The sequence below is a fragment of the Apteryx rowi genome, unplaced genomic scaffold (assembly GCF_003343035.1).
Source record: "Apteryx rowi isolate R43461 unplaced genomic scaffold, aptRow1 scaffold_394, whole genome shotgun sequence".
Lineage (NCBI taxonomy): Eukaryota > Metazoa > Chordata > Aves > Apterygiformes > Apterygidae > Apteryx > Apteryx rowi.
In genome coordinates, this window is record NW_020450463.1 from 396391 (window position 1) to 415535 (window position 19145).

Consider the following 19145-nt stretch of genomic DNA (forward strand, 5'->3'; position numbering starts at 1 on the left):
ATCCCTCGACTGGGAACCAAATCCCTCACCTGCTCTTTTGGAGATCCAAAATGCTCAACCTGCTTTTTTGGGGACAGTTTTCAAGTAAGTTAAACGAGAATGAGGATTCCCAGTAAAGCGCCTGGGATAAGAAGGGCAGCCGGAGCACCACAAATGCCTCCAAGGCTCTTCTTGGCGAGCTGCTCCTGCAACGGCCGGGGAGTGCTGGGCGCCACCGCGGCCGAGGGGCAGGCTCAGCCCTCATGGCCCTTCCCAGCCCCGGCTATTAGGCATCCCATGACTGGGCTCCCCATAACTCGATGCACTTTGCTGGCATTACTTTGTTTTCGTACTGAGGTAGTTAGCCAGTAGGAGCTACTTTACTAAACACTCGCCTTTACTTCACGCAAGACAAAAACCAAGCACAGACAAACCCCAGTGGGGTCTTGGCTCAGAGCAGGCTGTGTTTTCGTACTACGAGCGTGACTTTGCCTGGTAAAAGTCTGAATTGCTGAAGAAACAGCATCACGTAACGAGGAAAAAATACGTCACCTGTTGTCCCCCCTTTGTTTTTGCACCAACATAAATACAGCCACGTCCCTTTCATACAGCAAAGTGCTCTGTGCTGAGCACAGTATAAATAGCTAAACAGATCAGGCTGGCTATAAATCTGGACTGAACCCCCTTGTTAATCCCGCCAGCTGGAAAGGAGGGACGTGGAGAGCTTTCCAGTTAAAGAGTTAAAAGCTGCAGCAGGACATTTTCTCTGGATGGCTCCGAGCACAAACCTGGTGCGCTGCCATCTAAACAGCCAAGCGGAGACGGTGGGACGCATGCCACCGCAATTACATACTCAGAAGAAAGGGAGGCTGAGATAACTACCATATTCTTACTGTGTAGGCCGCTTAAAAAAAAAACATATAATGATTCCTGCCTTATTGCAGTGTTTGCATTCCAGATATAGTCTTGCATGGGAAGGCTGGTATGACATTGAACCCGGCCAAATGAGCATTTCCTGCTTTTAAGTAATCTAATGTCAGGAATACAGCTCACTGGAGACATCCAGCTCGTCTCCCTCTGCACGAATGTCAAACACTTTAAATGAGCATCGGGTGAAAAATGCCACTTCACTCAGGCTTTGCGAGTGCAAGTTCACAGGGCTGGTCCTTTGAATGCTTGTTTTTGTTGTTATAAAATGAAGCTCTGAACACCCCGCACATAGGAAGYGGCTTAGCTCACTTAGAAACTCAGTGACTTGCCAGAGACCTTAGCTAACTAGCTAAGATTTGTTTTAGCTGTCCTCAGTATCCAAGGTATTTCCTACTGTAAGTATAAGGAAACACTGAGGATACTTAAGCAACCATATTTGTTTACCTTAGGTCAAACTGGAGAGATTTTCCAGAACCACTGCTGCAGCTGCACTTAACTTGCTGAAAGGCCGCATTTATAYAGCATTTCTGCTCTGACTCCATGATCACAAAAGAAAATCTTACACCAAGAGCTGAGCTCCACGGGGAAAGGTGCACGCGGCTGTGGAACAAACATGAGCAGGTATCTCCAGACACTCATTTCAGAGTATGCTTCATCAACTCAGACCTCAGCTGGGCCAGCTCCTGCATCAGGAGGAACCTGCTGGAATAGGCCAGAAGGGAGAAGTAAATCACCAGCTCTCCTTCCCTCAAGTCTCAGAGTCGGTAATTACCATAAAAGGGACAGCCGTCAAGAAAGGTTTCACGCTGAGAGGAGCTGAGATTCTTAAAGCTTGCAAATCCAAAGCGTCTTAGGAGGGCAACCCCACCAAACCTGGAGCCATCTGCTTAGCTGGGGATGCGTAAGTGATGCTCTGCTGGTCCTCCCCTCCAGCAGCACRGCTCTTGCCGGTTAGGCAGGCCAGACCCCAATGGGGTCATGGATGGCTTTTTGGAAACATTTCTGTAAGGTGACCGGTGGGAGGTAACATCAAGGGCACCGTGGGATTTTCACACCTCTTGTCTTCTCCCTGCAACAGCTTCCTCAGATCATTCAGTGCATTTGCAGAAATGGCAGGCAAAAAAACAATAGCACTGTAAGACGAGAAAATCTGGACCAAAGTCAGTGTAACAACAGAAAAGTGGACCCTGAAGATAACCATTTTTACAGTAGATGTTTGGAGTACAACAGCGTTTTATAACATGCATGAGATTCTGGCTGGCCAACGAGCGGATAAAAAGGGAAGGCTACGCAGGTCAAAAGGTTCCGACTTGGGCTCTGATCCTGGAATCTGATTCATACAAATGCACTCCTGGGCCTCCCTGCCATTTCAGTTAACAGGACTCTGTGCAGATCACATTGCAGGGTCCTGGGTGCCTAAATTTAGCTGTCGAAATCCAGATGTTGATAGTGGAGCAATTAGTTTGCTTTTCTAAGGTGCCACACACTCATTTTGGTAGGAGCTGTGAATGCTGAACAGATCTGAAAAAGCTAGGAGTTAGTTTGAAGATGTTGGCGCATAGCCCTCGATGCTTGGGAAGAACATGCATCGACCTTGGAGACTCAGACAGTCAAGGGCAATACATAACCCATCAGCTGCAAACTTGGAAGATACGGATCACCTCTGCGCTGTTGTCAGAATTTATTTTTTTAACTGCAACAGTTACTGGCACAACTGTGCGCGCAGGGAGGGAGCCTCTGGCAAAATCTCTGAACACGCACGTTTACTGAATGCTAACTGCTCTCTCTGCTGGCCACTTGAAAAAATGGTATTTTATCAAGACAGACCTGGTTGTGTATAAGTTTGCGGAAATGCACTAACCAAACAAATGCAAGCCAGAAAAAACAGCATTTTTTCCTAAGGTCTGACATAGGCAAATAAAAGCAGTTAATTAAGAATTAAGTTCATTATATTCCTGACTAAAAAGAACAAGCACAGAGGAGAAAAAGGCAGGACAGACATGGATCTCCTCTCTCATGTTGTAGCTTGCCACATCGATAGTTTTATGGAAGCCAGAGGAACTACCTGGGAAACAGGATGCCCCCAACGTGAATAAAAGGCTCTGTGGATCTTGCTCTCATTTCTAGCGGCAAAAGTATTGGTGAGTTTCCAGGGACCGACAGCATACCTAGGCTAGCTGAGACAAAGCGGGATTGTGAGGAACTGACCTGACAGCAGGGTTTTTCCTCTGCATTTGTTCAATGCCCAGCTCAAGGGAGACCTAGATCAAATAACCGCTGCCAAGGTCACCAGCACATAAATACTGTAATAATAACTGGACAACAGCAAGGCAGATGATAGATTTCATGTGGGAAAGGACAAGCTAAAGAAGGCTGAAAGGGAATGAAAAGCTAAGCTGCATTAAGAAATCATCGCACTGAAAGCAGGTAAATGGACAGCACATCTTTACGGGAAATGCTGATTCTGGTTTTGGTCTTGTCTCAGTAAGACATTTAGCTCAAGGAGTTAAACCCAGAGCTGTCACCTCTCAGGGGCGCACTGAGGACCAGCTTAACTGGAAATCTTGAGTTCAGACATCTTGCCCTCTTCTGGCAAAGCAGATTCACGCTGGAACAGGAATTACAGATTGACTCTCCAACACCCAGGACGAGTGTCCCGCCCCAACCACCGGTCTCCTGTCCGTAGCCTGTGCTGGCACCCAAGGAGCCCATGTGTTAGCAGCCTCTCGGCACAGCTAGCCAGCTATGCTGCATCTGGCGACAGCAAGTAGAAGTTTCTACATTCAGCCAGCCCTCATGACATAGAAAAAGAGATGTCTGGATGAAATGAATCAATCCCACAGCTGTTCACTAGTCCGTCTCTTCTGTTAACACGCTGGGTAAATTCTCTGGAACTGATGTGAGATATAGTAACAATATATGTATATAATAATAGGTGTATAGAATAAGAATATACACATAAATATCTTGGATGTCTTTCCATTTCTCTATCTACAAATAAAATGATCTTTTAACTYTTTAAACCATTACTGTGCTTTTCCTCACCAAGACTGAAGTCCATCACAAATGTTTCTTTAAACTCCAGGCTCCATCTCTGGAGGTTTCCAGGACCCAAGTGGATAAAGCCCTAAGCAGCCTGGTCTGATCTCAGAGCTGACCCTGATTTGAGTTGGAGATTGGACTAGGGACCTCCCGAGTTCCCTTCCAACCTGAATTATTCTACTTTTCTGTGATTCTATGATATGATAGTACATAAAATAGAGCAGCTCCAAAAGAGGGAATGAAATGCCTCATTTCGATTATTTCAATATTCCCAYGTTTAGGACACTCTTCTAAGATAGTGGAAACCAGGCTCCAAATCCCTAATCAACATGATGGCTTTCCTGCCTTTCCCTGCAAGGGTGCAGCTTGGTAATACCTCTAAGCCAATTCAGCAGCTAACCACAACATAGGGAGCAGTCCTGTTCATTCCCTTCCCCCCAACCATATGTTCCTGCTGATTCCCTTATACCACCAGCAGCAGCTGTCTGACCTCACCGTGAGCTGGTTCAAGGAGCTAAAAGGCAGAAAAAAAATGTACTTCTTTCTGTCAGTTTAGCTTCCAATCCTGGATTACCTTGGGGCCAGACAAGTGCCAAGTGCTGGCATGCAGGAGCAGGTGAGAATGTGCAGCCAGTCTAAGAGGGAAAAGCAACTGCATCTTCCAGCAACTGTCGGCAGTAGAGCAGTTCAGGCATTTAGCTCTACCCCGTACAGCACAGAAACCTAGATACATACCTGGTTTTACACAGTGCTTGGGAGTCAAGACCGTACCGCTGAGATTACATCCCCTTTGTGGGTCTGCCCTTTAGGCTTCTGCCAAATAAGGCCTAACTGATAACATTAGTGGCTAAACTGAGATGCCCCAGGTCTGTTCACAAGTGATGAAAATTTTAAAATAAAGAAAATATTCTGTATCTCCTTGCTAAAATGCAGTGATATTTAGCAATCTGAGCTACATTGCTCAGTAGTTTATGCATATATTTTTCCAAGAGCTTTTCTTACAGCATTTAAACGTTCTTTTCAATTTGAGCACAGTAGATGGAGATATGCTTATGGTGGAATGTCTGCATTTGATTTGATATATTAAATAACATGCTTATTCTTACATAATCAAAATAAAATTTTTTATTCAGTTCATGATATTCCTGATTGGATATTCTATTTGCCCAAATACTTATTCCATGTAAAGTGTAAACCATTGATAAATACAATGTAAGAGCAGCAAAACAAAACACATTCACGCAGAAGAAAAGCAGAGAGAACTTCGTTTACTTCACTGTCCTTTCAAGGAACAGTTGTAATCAGTCTGTCTGCCAAATCGATGCACAAAGTCCGGCAGGGGGAACACTGAGCCCCATCCTACTTTGGGATTCATACTGATGAAATCATCCAAATTCATCTTGGAGTCTAAACATGGAGCAAAAAAGGGAAATATTAAAGTACCTGATTCAGCTTCTGTAGCATAGGTAAATATATCTGTCAATCAAATGCCAAGGAAAAATTGTTTTGATAGTACAGATCAAAATGCTTGCAATAGCAAAGAGTTAATAACATGTTTGCTAAGCCACAATCCAGCAAGATTCTGCAAACTGTATGATGCTACAAGAATGTCCATTTCCAGTGTTTGAAATGTTGCATTTGTCCCTGATGCTTCTCTGCCTATGGCAATAATCACATTATCTGAGCAGTATCCTTGGTTGTTGGAAAACAGGATGGGTAGGAAAGAGAAAGATTTTTCCCTGCAACAGCAGCCAGAAGGGTTGGTAGTGCCAGGGAACTGGTGGGCAAATGAGAACAACCAGAACAGGGAACTGCAACTCAGCAGGAGTCTTAGGGTCTCTCCGTATTCATATAAGTTTGATTAGTCAGAGGGAAGGGAGATGTTATTCCCCCTTAAAGGTCTGAATCAAAGTCAACTGAGTCAGGGAGCTTTTGCACTGACTACAAAGAAACTGAATCAGGGCAGCAGACTGAGTCAGAAATTGAAGCTGCTTTGCTTTCCTTCTAGCCCTGAACTTTGTCTTTTATGATGGCCCACTGCAAAGCCAGAATATGAAGACTGGAGGAAATGTCTGCCCTAGTCTAGCCTGTAGCCTAGAGGGACTCTCAGGCTAAGAAGGGCACGGACCCAGGTTGGGGGCAAACACTTTTTCTGAATCCTGAACCATGGCATGAGGTCAGAGGCGGGGAAAAAGCTAACCCCCACACTTCCAAAAGAAAAGTAACTATGACAGCTTTTTGTGAGGAGTTTGACTTGATCAGACCCCTGCAGGAGGGGTAGAAACTGTTCTGACCTGTTTGTGGATCCCAGAGAGCTCAGTGGAAGATGCTGGTCCACAGTTTGAGATTTAGGCATCTGAACTCCCCCTGGATGGCTAAAACAAGACTTACAGCCTTTTTCTGGAGCTGGTCTGTTACAGTCTTCGCTGACTCAGAACCATACTGATCAGAGGTTTCTGATTCCCCAGTTTAGTCAGCTCTGACTATGAACATCTGTGGGTTTGTTGTTGTATGTTATCACTGATGATCTGTGCAAATAATCTTTTTAATACTCATTAAAAGAAAACTGGAAGAGGACAAGTTTAGAGAACAGACTAAGAGAGACAAGGGATCTACCGTTAAGCTTTTATGCTGTATTTATTTTAACATGGATGATTCACGTGCACATTTAAGGATTAAGAACCAAACAAGAGTAGGGTCTAATGAATGGATTAGAAATTCTATAGGGTAGAATCTGCTTCAGCTGCAAAACGCTTGTGTTTTGCTTACCATTATGGACAGCATAAGTAAGGAAGGGAAGACAGTGTTTGGGAATCCCATACCCAGCAGTCCCATGTGTAACCCAGCCCCTGAAGCCCTCTTATTTGCATCACACATACATTATTTTATGGCTTTGTGATCAGCCTAATCGCAGCTCTCACCACTTCTCTGGCACCTAAATCCACCTTTTTCTTGTTAGCCTGTTTGAGCTTTGCACTTTGAAAGTCCTTGTGTCCAGTCAAGCATGGTCCTTCTGCTAAAGCGAGTCTGGCAGAACAAGGCCACACTGCCTGTTTGACTATGTGGAGATTTCAAATGACACAAGCCCAGCAATTTGCTGCTGTAGCTCAAAACCAGTAGGAGAGAATAACAACTGTTGCTTGTTGGTGGACTGGTAAGTCTGTTTTCCAATTCCCAAGTTGTCTTTTCCTCCCAGATGCTTTTGTTTTAAAATGAATGCAATTATGCACGTAGTTTAAGATTTGAAAGATAGGACAATTCCCTGCTTTCTGTGCACTGAACATAGTAAAATAATAATTTCATAAGAACGTTCTGTGAATGGTAAAGAAGCCCAAAGGGATTGTTCCAGCAGAGTTACAAAAACAGCTGTTGTTGTTACCAACATGAAAGTTGCTGTCATAATGTCTGGAAGAAGTAGAATATTCTCTTAAATTCAAAAAGATTGTGGCAGAGCATAAAACAGTTCATCGCAGAAGTTTAATGAAAGGAAAAATTCTTTGATAAAAGCAAACAAGAGCCTTCCCACGAAGAGCGTCTAAGAACCAGTCAGTAGATGGCACTGAAGCAGTATGACAGCTGGGTAACCATCCGTAAAAAAAAAAGGCGTAATGAGACCTCTCACATTTTACTGAAGAGAGAAAAGAGAGACCTATGCCACTCATTATTCACGTTATATTTGAATGCCATGCATGTTGTATTGGACCTTACGGCTTTAGGAAACTGCTAGACAAAAAAGCACAAGAACACCACAAAGTCCTTTCTCCGAGGCCAATGAAAAGTTGCAAGTCGAATTTACAGAAGAGAGACATTTGGATGCTACTGCTGACAAACCCAGTGGATTTTTCTACAAAGGCACAGGAGAAACATCCACTGTACAAGATTTATACAGGGTCAAGAACAAGAGAATTTTTTTTACATTTACGTTACACTCATGGTCCTCCTTGGAAGTTACAGCTATTTCACTAGCCTGCATTGGTGCGTACACAGAGCTAATGCTTCCTCTTTGACCAAAATCACCTTGCTACATACACACTGCCAATGAGACCTAGCTGATGAATTCTGGTATTCTTGCCATTTTTTTTTTTCCTTCTTTAAATCACATCTGACACTTTTGCCCTGAGCAGGGGCTAAATAAAAGGCCATGCACTATCAGATGCCATTATTAGCCATGATACTTGTGACTTCTGCCGACAGCAGTTAAAAAGCAACGTTTTAGACCTTGGACTAACTCTGCATAACAATAACTGCCTAAAGTGCTGCTGCGGTAAGCAAGCCCGAAACAAAGCCACAAAGCCTAGCTCTGCAGCTGCCTAACCTTGGGGGCACCTAAAATACTTAAAGTTGGGGTCTTCCCAGACTTATCTAGGTGTCTGCAGTTCTTTTCAGGTCCCTCTCCTCTGCCTGGTGGGGAGACATGTCCTTGCAGGCAGAGTGGGAAAGGCTGTTCCCACAGCTGTCTGTGTAACTGACTGTACATAACAGATTGTGCAAACCATCTCAGTCCATCTTAGCGTAAAATAAAGTTGGCTACCTTAAATCACCTTTTACAGAAAGCTGTATAATTTCAGTAAGCCACTCATAGTATTTAAATATTTCTATCCTTAGTTTTACCTTATTTGCCTCTATCCTGACTTGATTCTTTGCTCACACACAAGCTCAGGAGCTAAGGACCTAACTCAACAGACTTGAGTTTTATTCTCAGATGAGAGGAACAGAAGGTTGTGGTGCATATGAGCTACTTATGTCCCTATCGATGCTTTTTTTTTTTGCTTTCACTAGGATCCTACCACCACCTCAGACAGAAGCCACAGGAAGAAACTGCAGACGTCTGCCTGGTCTCTGTCTAGCAGCCTGCCTGCCTGACAGATGTGTCATTCCCCCCCGCCCCCCGTCTCCAGCATTTCTTAGCTGTCCTACTCTCTTAAAAAAGCATCATTTATGACAACAATGGATTTTAATAATTAAGACAAGAAGAACAAAAAGCCTTGACAAATCAATCCTGCCAGTGCGCTACCACATACCTAGGAAGACCTGAAATTCAAACCAGAGCTTTTCAATGTTAGAGCTGATGCTAACAGTTGTATATAAGCAGCAAGACCATCTGTTCTGAGTAATTTTGAAATGCACTGTGCAAGCTGTATTTTACATTGGCTTGCAGTAAGGAAGGCTGATTTCATCGGGCCTCTTAAATTAAACAGAATCAGACCCCATTCATTTGTAGCAAGACGACTTAAAAGAAAACCCCAGGCCAGGTTAGCCAGCCCTAGAGTCACGAATCCCTGCTTCATATCATGATTATCTTCATTTTTATTTTTTGAATAGAACACCAGACTCTCCTCTGTTTTCTTTCAACAGGAGGTCATTGGCATCCTGGCGGGACCAGGGATATCTGTGGCAGCGCAGGAATGTGTATTCCAGCAGAGCCGCTTTGACTATAGGGCCCGGTGAGGAGGCCCCCAGACCTCACAGCTGCACCCTGCTCATCACTTCGGTTAACCAGCTGCCGCCAGCACCTGCAGCAGCGGAGCAGAACGGAGGCCAGAGCAATGCCAATATGAAACACACAGGTCCAGCTCCAGGAAACAGTTATGCAAGAACCAGTTGCAAAAGGCTAATGCTCAGCACGCGAGTTCTGATCCAATGTGACTGGAGTTTTCTGTTTTTTAATAATGCTGAGGTGCTTGTAGAAAGTCACTTGATTCCAGCCTCAATTTTTTTAAGTGTGGACTTGAATTCATGCCTCAAGATAGGCTTATTTTAAAACATTTATTTTGCAACATCATGAGCACAATTAGTTTAGGAATTATTCCTTTTGAGTTAGTATTTGGGGGAAAAAAAAAAAGCTTCATCAGTTACTTACAGAGGCCCCTCAATTCCAAAAGGAAGTTAATAGTCATTAAATATTTCCTGATATACTTCATTAAAAAAAAAAGTCACTGGTCCCAGTATCCTGTCCCAGCTCCATACGGGTAATTTCATTATCCTATCTATGGTCCTATTTAACTTTCATTTGACTTAGATACTACAGAATCTCCTTTTCTGAAGTGATACATTCTGGCTTAACAGCTAATCTGCTCTGGAAGAGGCAATATTTCAGTATCAAGGACAAAAACCTGTATTATTAATTTTACTAAAAGCTTTCCAAATTCATGGGATAAGAAGAGTAAGCGTATAAGTGTAATTAACATGCTTTAACACACAACAAATTGTAGTACCGCAGCAGTACTGGAGGTGATTAAATACAAAGAGCTCACAATTTTTGTAACAGCCCAGTGCTCATACTTTGCAAAAGACTGATATATTTTTACCGTATTTTTTCAGAGTCTCCCAGAATATAGCAAACAAAGTAATGTAAAAACCTTGTATGCTTTTGTAATCATCTTCTCAAGAACTTAAGAATTTGGCTGCTCAAAATGACAGCAATATAATAATGATGATGATGAAAAAAAACAAATATAATGATCTGATCTAAATGTCTCACAAATAAACTGATATTAAAACAATATCTGTGGGTCAATTCTGCAAGCCATTAAATTGCAGTCACTTCTAACATGAAATATGTGAGCAATTTAATCTTATGCAAACACAAATTAACATGGAAAACAGAGGACCCTATCTATCTGAAACGGCAGGGAGAAAGTAGTTATCTGTAATGGAATTTGGCATGGATGTGAAAATTAATACCCCAGGCTCTCTTAYGATAACAAAAGGTCAGCCACCCCGTTTTCCATCAAGTTTAAAATAAGGCATTTTCACGCTTGATAAAACTGTGCTGGGGCATTACTTTAACACTGTCTCTAAAGGAAAAGAATTACGAGCTCCATGTGCTGACAGCGATGCTTTCTAAATCTACCTGTTGGCCTGCAGGATTCCTGCTAACGTACGGGACTGCATCGCTGAAGCGTGGGGCCTAGATTCAGCTAGAATTTAAGCACATGCAAGTTCCATAACAGTGAAAGCTCGACTTCTCACTGACTTACAGTGTCGGGTACACTGAGGCACACAGCCGTACCGGATGTCTCAAGTGATCAAAGGCAAGACAAAACAAAGCTTGAGAAATTGGTACTGAACGAGACACAATCCAAAATGGACGTCTTAGACCTGATGTTCTGACACAAATCTTGAAGCTACTTAGCGAATGCACTATCAGTGGTGCAGGGTAAACAGTTACTCTCATTTGCAACATTCAGCACAAAGCCAAAGAGATGAGAGCACCTCACCACAGAGCCCAAGTGCTGGGTCCAGTTTTGGGCTCCTCAGTACAAGAAAGATACTGACATACTGGAGTGAGTCCAGCAGAGGGCCACCAAGAAGGCTGGGGGCAAGAGAACATGACATACGAGGAGAGGCTTAGAGAACAGGCCTGCTCAGCCTCAAAAAGAGGAGACTGAGGGGAGACCTTATGGCTATCTACAGCTACCTGATCAGAGGATACAGAGAAGACAGAGCCAGAGTCTTCCTGAAGGTGCCTGATGACAGGACAAGAAGCAACAGACACAAGTTGGAACATGGGAAATTCCAATTAAATACTAGGACAAAAAAATTAACTTGAGGATGGTCAAATACTAGAGTAGAATGCCCAGAGAGGTTGTGGAATCTCTTGACTGGACATGGCCCTGAGCAATCTTACCTATTTCAACCTGTTTTGAGCAGGTGATTCGAATGGATGACCTAAGAAGGTCCCTTCCAACCTAAAGGACTCTGATTCTATGATCTGACCCATGCTGCATGGCACAGAGTAAAGAAATAAAGTACAGGAGGAATGAAGGTCTACGTATCTTTCACCATCAACAACACAAAGACAGTCAGAGGGGTGGCTGAGATCATCTGCCTGTTGCTCATCTGTGAGGTAAAGTTCAACGAAGCAAGACAGATAAAGAGAGAATTAAAGGGTTTGTAACCACAGAGTCATTCACTGTAGCTGAAGGTACATGTATACATCTGCAATTGTTTGAGTCATTTTGTACCTCAGTGTCTTCAAGTAATGTTTTCTACTATTTTGATTTGACTAAAAGTTTTTTCCCTTCCTAGTACATACCGGTCTGATGTTCATCACACCTTTATTAGCTCTCAGCTGTTGCAACAGTAAGGTATCAACAGGAAAGAAGCCTTCAGTATCTAAGAAGCTCCGGATAACAGAGAACCATGTACTGCAGCCTAGGCATTCTCTACTTGCTATATTAGCTTTGCATACAACATAACTGAAGATGAGGAACARCACCTAGAATTTAAGGTGCTTCATAACCAACATGTCTAAAAACCACCTACAGCTTCACAGTGAAGACTACATCTGAGTAGGAACCCACATTCAACACTCATTTTTATCCTAATGTGAAACACTAGACCTTTTAGAGGCCAGGGCAAAGATTAAGAATTAACTTTCCTGCAACTAAAAAACACAATAAGCTTCACAATCCCTGAATCTAAATACAAAACATGTTTCTTTGACCCTACCTTATTGAACATAAATACACAGCATTACTGTTTTATTAAAAAAGCAGCAAAACCAAACACGCACAGCAATAACAAGAAAACTCTTTCAAAACAAAACTTTACCACCCTTTTCTCCATCTGTGAGGAAAATGAAAGAACAAATAAACACATGGCAAATGTTAGCCAGATTGCCCAACACATGACCAGAAGAAACTGAAATACTGTGTGATAAGAATGATCTAAGAATCTCTATAGAAGAGAAGAAAGAGCAACTCTTCTGTGCTGGGACCAGAGGCTACATCTGTATTATTACTTAAAAGAGGCCCTACAGCTTGGGGCAAAATTTGCTGACTTGCCACTTTGCCTTAGCAGCAGCCTTAGAGCCATTCACCTGAAACGGAAACCTTGAACATTGGTGCAGGCAAATCTAGCATGTTGAGCTGAGCCAAAAAACCTTCATCCTGTCAAAATAATCTACTCTGGAAGGATGGGCCCTGCCAACTAAAGTGTACCGTAATCAGCATGCAAAAAAATCACTTTGTGACCCTAAGCAAGTTACTTAATCTTGCTTCGGTCGCCTGTTGCAATGAGAGAACAATATTGCTTAGCTCTCCTTCTCTGCTCAGTTTATGAAGACTAGTAATTAATGTTCRATAATGGTAAATGCCAGGAAGTGTGCTAGACTTCACATATTCACAAAAGGAAATGCAAATGGTTCATAGCCCTACATTTTCACATGCAATAATAAGCTAGCTGGATGTGCTTTTGGATGTGTTATAGAAGCATACTTACCTCTTGCGCACATCTTTGATTATGTCATTCCTCTCACTAAAGAGGAAAAAGGATTACATCCAGATGGAGTTCTAGCACCTTACCTGCAGTTTCAATGCAAGGGTACGAAGGAGGAGGTTTCTGCCACTTCCCATTGGCATCTTTCATATGAGATCGGTCTGAAGCAAATGTCTTCAAGTATAAATCGGCTCGAATCATTCTGATTTTCCTAAACAATAATAAAGTTATACCAGAAGATGGAGATTATATAATACTGCATTAGTCACTGAAAACAAAAGCCCATTCTTCCTCACAAGGAACATTAATTTAGCTAAGCAAGTAACTCAAAAATATTGTGCCAAGAAGCTAAATGATTAACAGGAAACTATGGTAGGAAAGAAAGGGGATTCTGGTGACTAAACAATGGCAACTCTAAGATAAAGAGCTTTAGAAAAATAATACAGTGAATTTAGTTTCCTGGAGCATAACAAAAATACACCTTTGTTATTATGCATCAATAAAGAGAACTTAAACTTGGATTTCATAAAATAACATTAATGCTCTTTATCTTTTATGTCCTCACCTTTGAAATTCTGGGCGAAGGCCGTCATCCAGCCTAAAGGCCTCCACACTATACATGTCAAAGGGGCACGGAAATGGCAACACTGTGTCAAGATCATAAACGAAGTTCTGCTCCCCACTTGAAACATGAAGCAGAATAACATGGTAGTCCTGAGAGAAAAGATAATTGCTATTAGCAAAACAGTTGCTAGTGAGAAATGAGGGAGTGAAAACGTTTCCTAAAATCAAGGATTACAGCTCCTATTCTTTAAATCCTGTTTTCTGCCCTTTAAGTATTACACCTGTAACACTTCTGGCACCAGAAGGAGAGGTATTTCCTAATGCCTACCTCACCCGCTGTTTCTTTTAGGAGACCCCTGGTATTCTTCCCATTCTCTAGTAGCCTCCTTTGATTTAAACCTGCACAGCTAAACTGAGGTGGACACTATTCCTAAGAAAACAGCAGAGATATCTCCTTCATGTCCCCACCAAAAACAGTAAAAATTTGAGTGGGATAATGCATTTCTGGCTTAGTTACAGTCCTAAATAAAAGCTCATACCAATTTATGACGATAGGTTAACACTAAAATTATCTAGCAACCTCTTTTAATAAGAGATGTTTACCTGTTGTAATAACACAGGCTGTGAATTTGAGGGCCTGGTGTTTAGCTGCCAGAACCAGCTGAAAAAGCAGCATGCAACTGTAAAAAAAGAACAACTATAAAATCTAAACTGTAGGAATAAGATGAATTCCTGCAGAAGCTGGGTAAAATGCCTATCAGTACTATATTGTACTTTTGCAGGATAACTGTTTTGCCTTAAGTTCTGAGATGCAATTTTATTCCTTAACATATAAGAAACCTAGGTGTGGCAAAGAGTCCTTTCAGGTTTGGGGAAACTGGAATTACTTTTGTTCTGGTGTCAGATACTTACATTGTTGTTTTGCAGAATTAAATTAATAGTGGTTGCTAACAGTCTAATAAAGTAAACATTAAATCCACTCACAGCAAGAGTTTGAGGCACTGTCTTATGACACTTTCAATATTAAACAATCCTAACCATAAAGGGATAGGAATGAAAAAGATCTTGGGCAAGCTGTTTTGACAGACCAATATACGGAGTGGATATAGAACTGTATGCAACAACAATATTTTGAAAAATATTTTATAGAGTATAGTAAAAACAAACTTACAAGCTATACAAATTCTGCGAGCCATTGAAACATCAAAGGAAAAACAGCTTTCAATCCATGAATTTGAAGGCAAACTAACATTTTGCAGTAGCCATTCCTGACTCTTCTATTCCTCTTTTTCATCGTAGGTCTTCTTCGTAACATGTAGGCCTCTTTTTAAACTAAACCTTTTTTGCCTTATTAATATACCAACGTTTTGGGAGAGAACGAATTACTCTTGAAATGATTTAAAAGACTCAAGTACTTCGTCACTTTCCCCCAAACAAATCCTTCCCATTCTGGTGTGATGTGTGTCGCATTTCTAAAAGTGTTGGGATCCGTAGCATAAATCCCAACTTAATCTTCATTTCCTGATACACAGAAATCACCACATCAAACTAGAAGAATGCTTTTGCGGTACAGGATAACTGAAAAAAATTTATAATGATATACATTTAAAAGGAATTCTATAACAGCAATTACTGAATTATGTCACTTCAAATGACATTCTAAAGCCACCACTTGGGATCAATTTACATGCTGACACCTGAAGATGCGTATTGCTTGTATTTTTCTATCCTATGCTAAGTGTACGTGTATATTTTCATTCATTTACTTCTTAAAAGTACAGACATCTTTCTTAAAATTCTACAAAGTTGGTGGCTTCAGAAGTATATGCACAATAATTTTCACAGACTTGTTATGCATTCTTCTCAATGCTAAAGTTTGCCTCGTGTAGATTTTACTGACTGTCTCGTTGTTATTTTACTACAAGCAGTAAAAAGGAGAGCCAGGTTTACAGCATTTATACATCTATTGTAGAAGAAGAATAAAGACTGGTACTGTGTCATTAATATAGAACTGTAGCTTGCTAAAGATATGGCTAACTGCCCATGTCTGATTTTGCAGATGCCAATTAGGGAAGCACACATTAACAAAACACTTGAAAACCCTAAAAAGAATATATACAAAGAGAACAAAATGCTTTACCCAGACAACAGGTTCATCTCCGTGTGCAGATTTCTGCTTCCATAGGGGAATCTGAAAGTCATAAGTAATTTCAAATAAAGATTAACACAAATAGTTCTTTGCTAGCCAACCCGTTTCACCAGCTTATACATGTGCTGCAGTGAGAAAGACAGCACCAGTTCCGATCTTTTAGGAGCACTTCAGCGCAGATACTATTCTGGACCATATAATATACTCATTCTCCTAAACCGGCAGGTTACAGGGAGGATGTATTGCCTTACAGGCGGTCCAAATGCATCGGCTAACTACGGGATCGGTCGCGTGTGGGGTGGTCCACAGGCCCCGGGGCCGGGTGAGCTGCCGGAGGCCCCGGAGCGGCCGGAGGCCCGGGCACCCCGAGGCCTCCCCGGCTGCCTTTAACAGCGACTCACCATCCTCCTGTCATTGGATATGAAAACGGCGTAAAATTCTTCCAGGGGGTATTGATCCCGACTTCTGATGTAGTCGCACAGTTTCCAAACGTTTTCTTCGCTGTAAAACGCAAGGGATGTTTTGTTTTGTTTTGTTTTTCCCCTCCTACTCGCAGCTTCATTTCTAGTAAAGGGAACGAAGCAAAGCGCCGGCGCCCGCGGCAAGTCTTCCAGCTCGGGCCCTGCTTTCGGTCGGAGCCTTCCCGGTTCTCGCACCCGGCTCCAGCTCCGGCTGCGACCGGGCCGCGGGCTCGCACAGCGGCGCTTCCCCGCCGCCGAGGGGGCGCTCGGGAGGGGCCTCGCGGCTCCCCTCCTCCCTGCTGCTACGGAGAACCTCGAGTCAGTGGTGTTTGTTTTGTTTTGTTTTGTTTTGTTTTTTTAATAAACGGAACTAGAGACTTCAGCGCACGCGGCAGCGCTGGGGGACCATTTTGTCGCCGCCGCGGGACCTCGCCGCGGCGCGGGGGAAGCCCAAAAGGGCGAGCCCGGGGCGGCCGCGGGGCTCCGCGGGAACGGCGGCAGGCAGCGGCGGCGGCCCTTACCAGAAGCAGCTGGTGTAGGCGCAGGCGGGCCGGGGGGGCACCGCCGCCTCGTAGGCGGCCGCCGGCCGCGCCATGGGCGGCCTCAACCGGCTGCGGCGGTGCTGGCGGGGCGGTGGCGCGGCATGGCCGGCCGCGGAGCGCGGCTCAGGAAGTGCTGGCGGCGGCGGGGGGGGAGTTACCGGCTACGGCTTCCGCGAGGAAACGCGGCTGCTCGGCAGCGAGGGGGCAGCCGAGCCGAGCCGGGCCGGGCCGCGCCGGCGGGGGGAGCGCCCTGTCAGGGCCGCCATTTTAGCGCCCCCTCCCCCCGCCATGGCGTTTCTTGCCGGGCCGGGAATAACGGCTAACGGGCGTAACATGGCGGGGGTGCCCCTGCGAGCGGCAACGCCGAGCGGCAGGCGAGGGCGGAGGCCGCCGGGGAGGGGGGTTATCGCCCTGGGGGCGGGCGGGCAGCACAGGCAGGGTCGCGGCTCTCTGAACTCGCCAGATAAATGTTAATGCTGAACGCAGGCGCCTGGTGTGGCCGTTTGCCCCATTTTGGGTGCCAGTGGAAGGGGGGGTTGAACAACGGGCTGGCCCTTGAGGCCGGTGGCTGGCTGTTGCGCCTAGCGAGGAACCCCACGTGTTTTTCTATCCTGTGCCGGGGTACGTGGGTATTTTCATCCACCTACTCCTAGCAAATACAAAGTCTTCGCCCCCAAGGCAGTAAAAAATCTGCGGGAAACGCTTAGGGGTTGCTTAAAGTGTGGCAAAATGGGTCAGCCATTCATGAAGTGTTCCTGTGACAGCTGTGGGGGAGTGCTGAAAGCAGGCAATATTTAGAAACTGGGGGAGAGACAAAAAGGCGGAAGCAAGGGAACTCGGTGGTGACACTGCCTTTGCCTGCCTTGGCTGACCATGTAATACGGCTGTTACAGAGACACCCACCAAAGGGAATTTGCCCGTACCCACATGCTTAGGGGTCCGCTCTGTGCTGTTTAATACTCTGAATCTTGCCCAAGCACAGGTGATCCCTGCAAAACACCTGTTCTGCAAATACAAGTTGACATTAATAGGGTTCCTACAGGGAGGAGGGGGAGTGAGAAAAGTAACCTATTTGCAGGGTTACAAAGCAAGTGTGCCTCCCCAGCACGTTTGGGTTTTGATATTACTTGATCCATTTCTGTTTTCTGCTGTTGCAGGTGCAGCTTCTGTAGAAGGCACGTTTTTCAGGCCTGAACACCTCGAGCTCCCGGCAACATCTTGTGCCTGGGAATGACCTGAACAAACACTGCCTTTTGCTCCCTCAGACCCTGTGAACTGCTGAATGTCAGCTTTTGTTCTCTGCTTACAAAACACTTTTGTGCAGATAAGCATAGCGTTGTGATTCACCCAGCAGGTGAAGATAATGCTGTCTCTGGGGAAGGTGCCGGAAAGCTTGAGGTTTTGAGGTTTGATTCTTTTTTTGTTAGTAGTTCTTTTCTTTCCAAATATGATGCTCCTGAAAAGCTGTCCTCGTGTGAAAATCTTTTATTCTGATGAGAAAATGCTAGCTAAGAATGTTTTAATAACTGAAAGCCAGTTATCGTCTCTGTACCAACTAATTAGAAAGCAAATATTGGGGTGCATTATAAAGCAAATATGTGGAAGGAAACACTTCACTGTGAGGCTGGTCAAACACTGGCTTATGTTGCCTAGAGATTGTGGGGTCTCCATCCTTGGAGATGGTCAAAACCTGACTGGACACAGTCCTGGGTGACCTGCTCTAGGTGACCCTGCTTGAGCGGGGTTGGGCTGCAGACTGCAGAGGTGCCCTCCAGACCCAACTGTTGTGTGATTCTGTGCATTTTGGTGCAGGTGTTAAGCCTTCATTGTTTGTTTGTTTGTTTTCAGTGGGGGGGGAAAAGCAAACCGGTATTTTCCCCGTTAAAGATAACTTCAGCATTAACAATGTGGAATGACACTGGCTTTGGTTATGCGGCAGGCCGGGTAGTGCTGTCGTACCCCCTTTATTACCTGGTTCCCAAAGCGCTCGAGACCCGAGCTTTCTAAACTAGGAACTTGCAGTCATCCTACGGCTTCTTCGCGGAGATCTTTGAGCGGGTCGGAACACAAAACCCGAGGCGCGGACGCCTTTAAGGGACTGCGCTGGGAGAGCCCGGCTGCCCCGCCCCCGCCCGGCGGGAAGCGGCGGGGGGCGGGCCCGGCACGCGCCTCCCAGCCAATCGGGCGCCGGCAAAACAACCGGCTGCAACTTTCACGCGCCAAAAATATCAAAAGGGCGCAGCGCGAGCCGTGTCC

General features: G+C 44.3%; 1 protein-coding gene and 1 long non-coding RNA gene across 6 annotated transcripts; one reads left to right on the top strand and one right to left on the bottom strand.

Moving 5' to 3' along the window:
* Nucleotides 1-1398: 1398 nt before the first annotated feature.
* Nucleotides 1399-16980, bottom strand: WDYHV1 (WDYHV motif containing 1). Of its 4 annotated transcripts, XM_026074686.1 has the most exons (7): nucleotides 16288-16329; nucleotides 15878-15928; nucleotides 14909-15315; nucleotides 14341-14417; nucleotides 13739-13887; nucleotides 13260-13384; nucleotides 5059-5358 (listed from the first exon to the last, which is right to left on the bottom strand). In XM_026074686.1, the coding sequence occupies exons 3-7, from the start codon at nucleotides 14931-14933 to the stop codon at nucleotides 5225-5227; spliced, it is 510 nt and encodes a 169-aa protein (XP_025930471.1). In that variant the 5' UTR covers nucleotides 14934-15315; nucleotides 15878-15928; nucleotides 16288-16329; the 3' UTR covers nucleotides 5059-5224. The 4 variants fall into 4 exon arrangements, with proteins under 4 accessions (XP_025930470.1, XP_025930471.1, XP_025930468.1 ...); XM_026074685.1 differs by lacking the exons at nucleotides 5059-5358; nucleotides 14341-14417; nucleotides 14909-15315 and adding exons at nucleotides 1399-1611; nucleotides 16869-16980 and having other exon boundaries at nucleotides 16288-16387; XM_026074683.1 differs by lacking the exons at nucleotides 14341-14417; nucleotides 14909-15315 and adding an exon at nucleotides 16869-16977 and having other exon boundaries at nucleotides 16288-16387.
* On the top strand, nucleotides 1618-10530 carry LOC112970372. Of its 2 annotated transcripts, XR_003254974.1 has the most exons (3): nucleotides 1618-1810; nucleotides 1988-3788; nucleotides 5960-10530. It is a non-coding gene; the product is annotated as an uncharacterized LOC112970372 (long non-coding RNA). The 2 variants fall into 2 exon arrangements; XR_003254973.1 differs by having other exon boundaries at nucleotides 1618-3788.
* Nucleotides 16981-19145: the final 2165 nt, after the last annotated feature.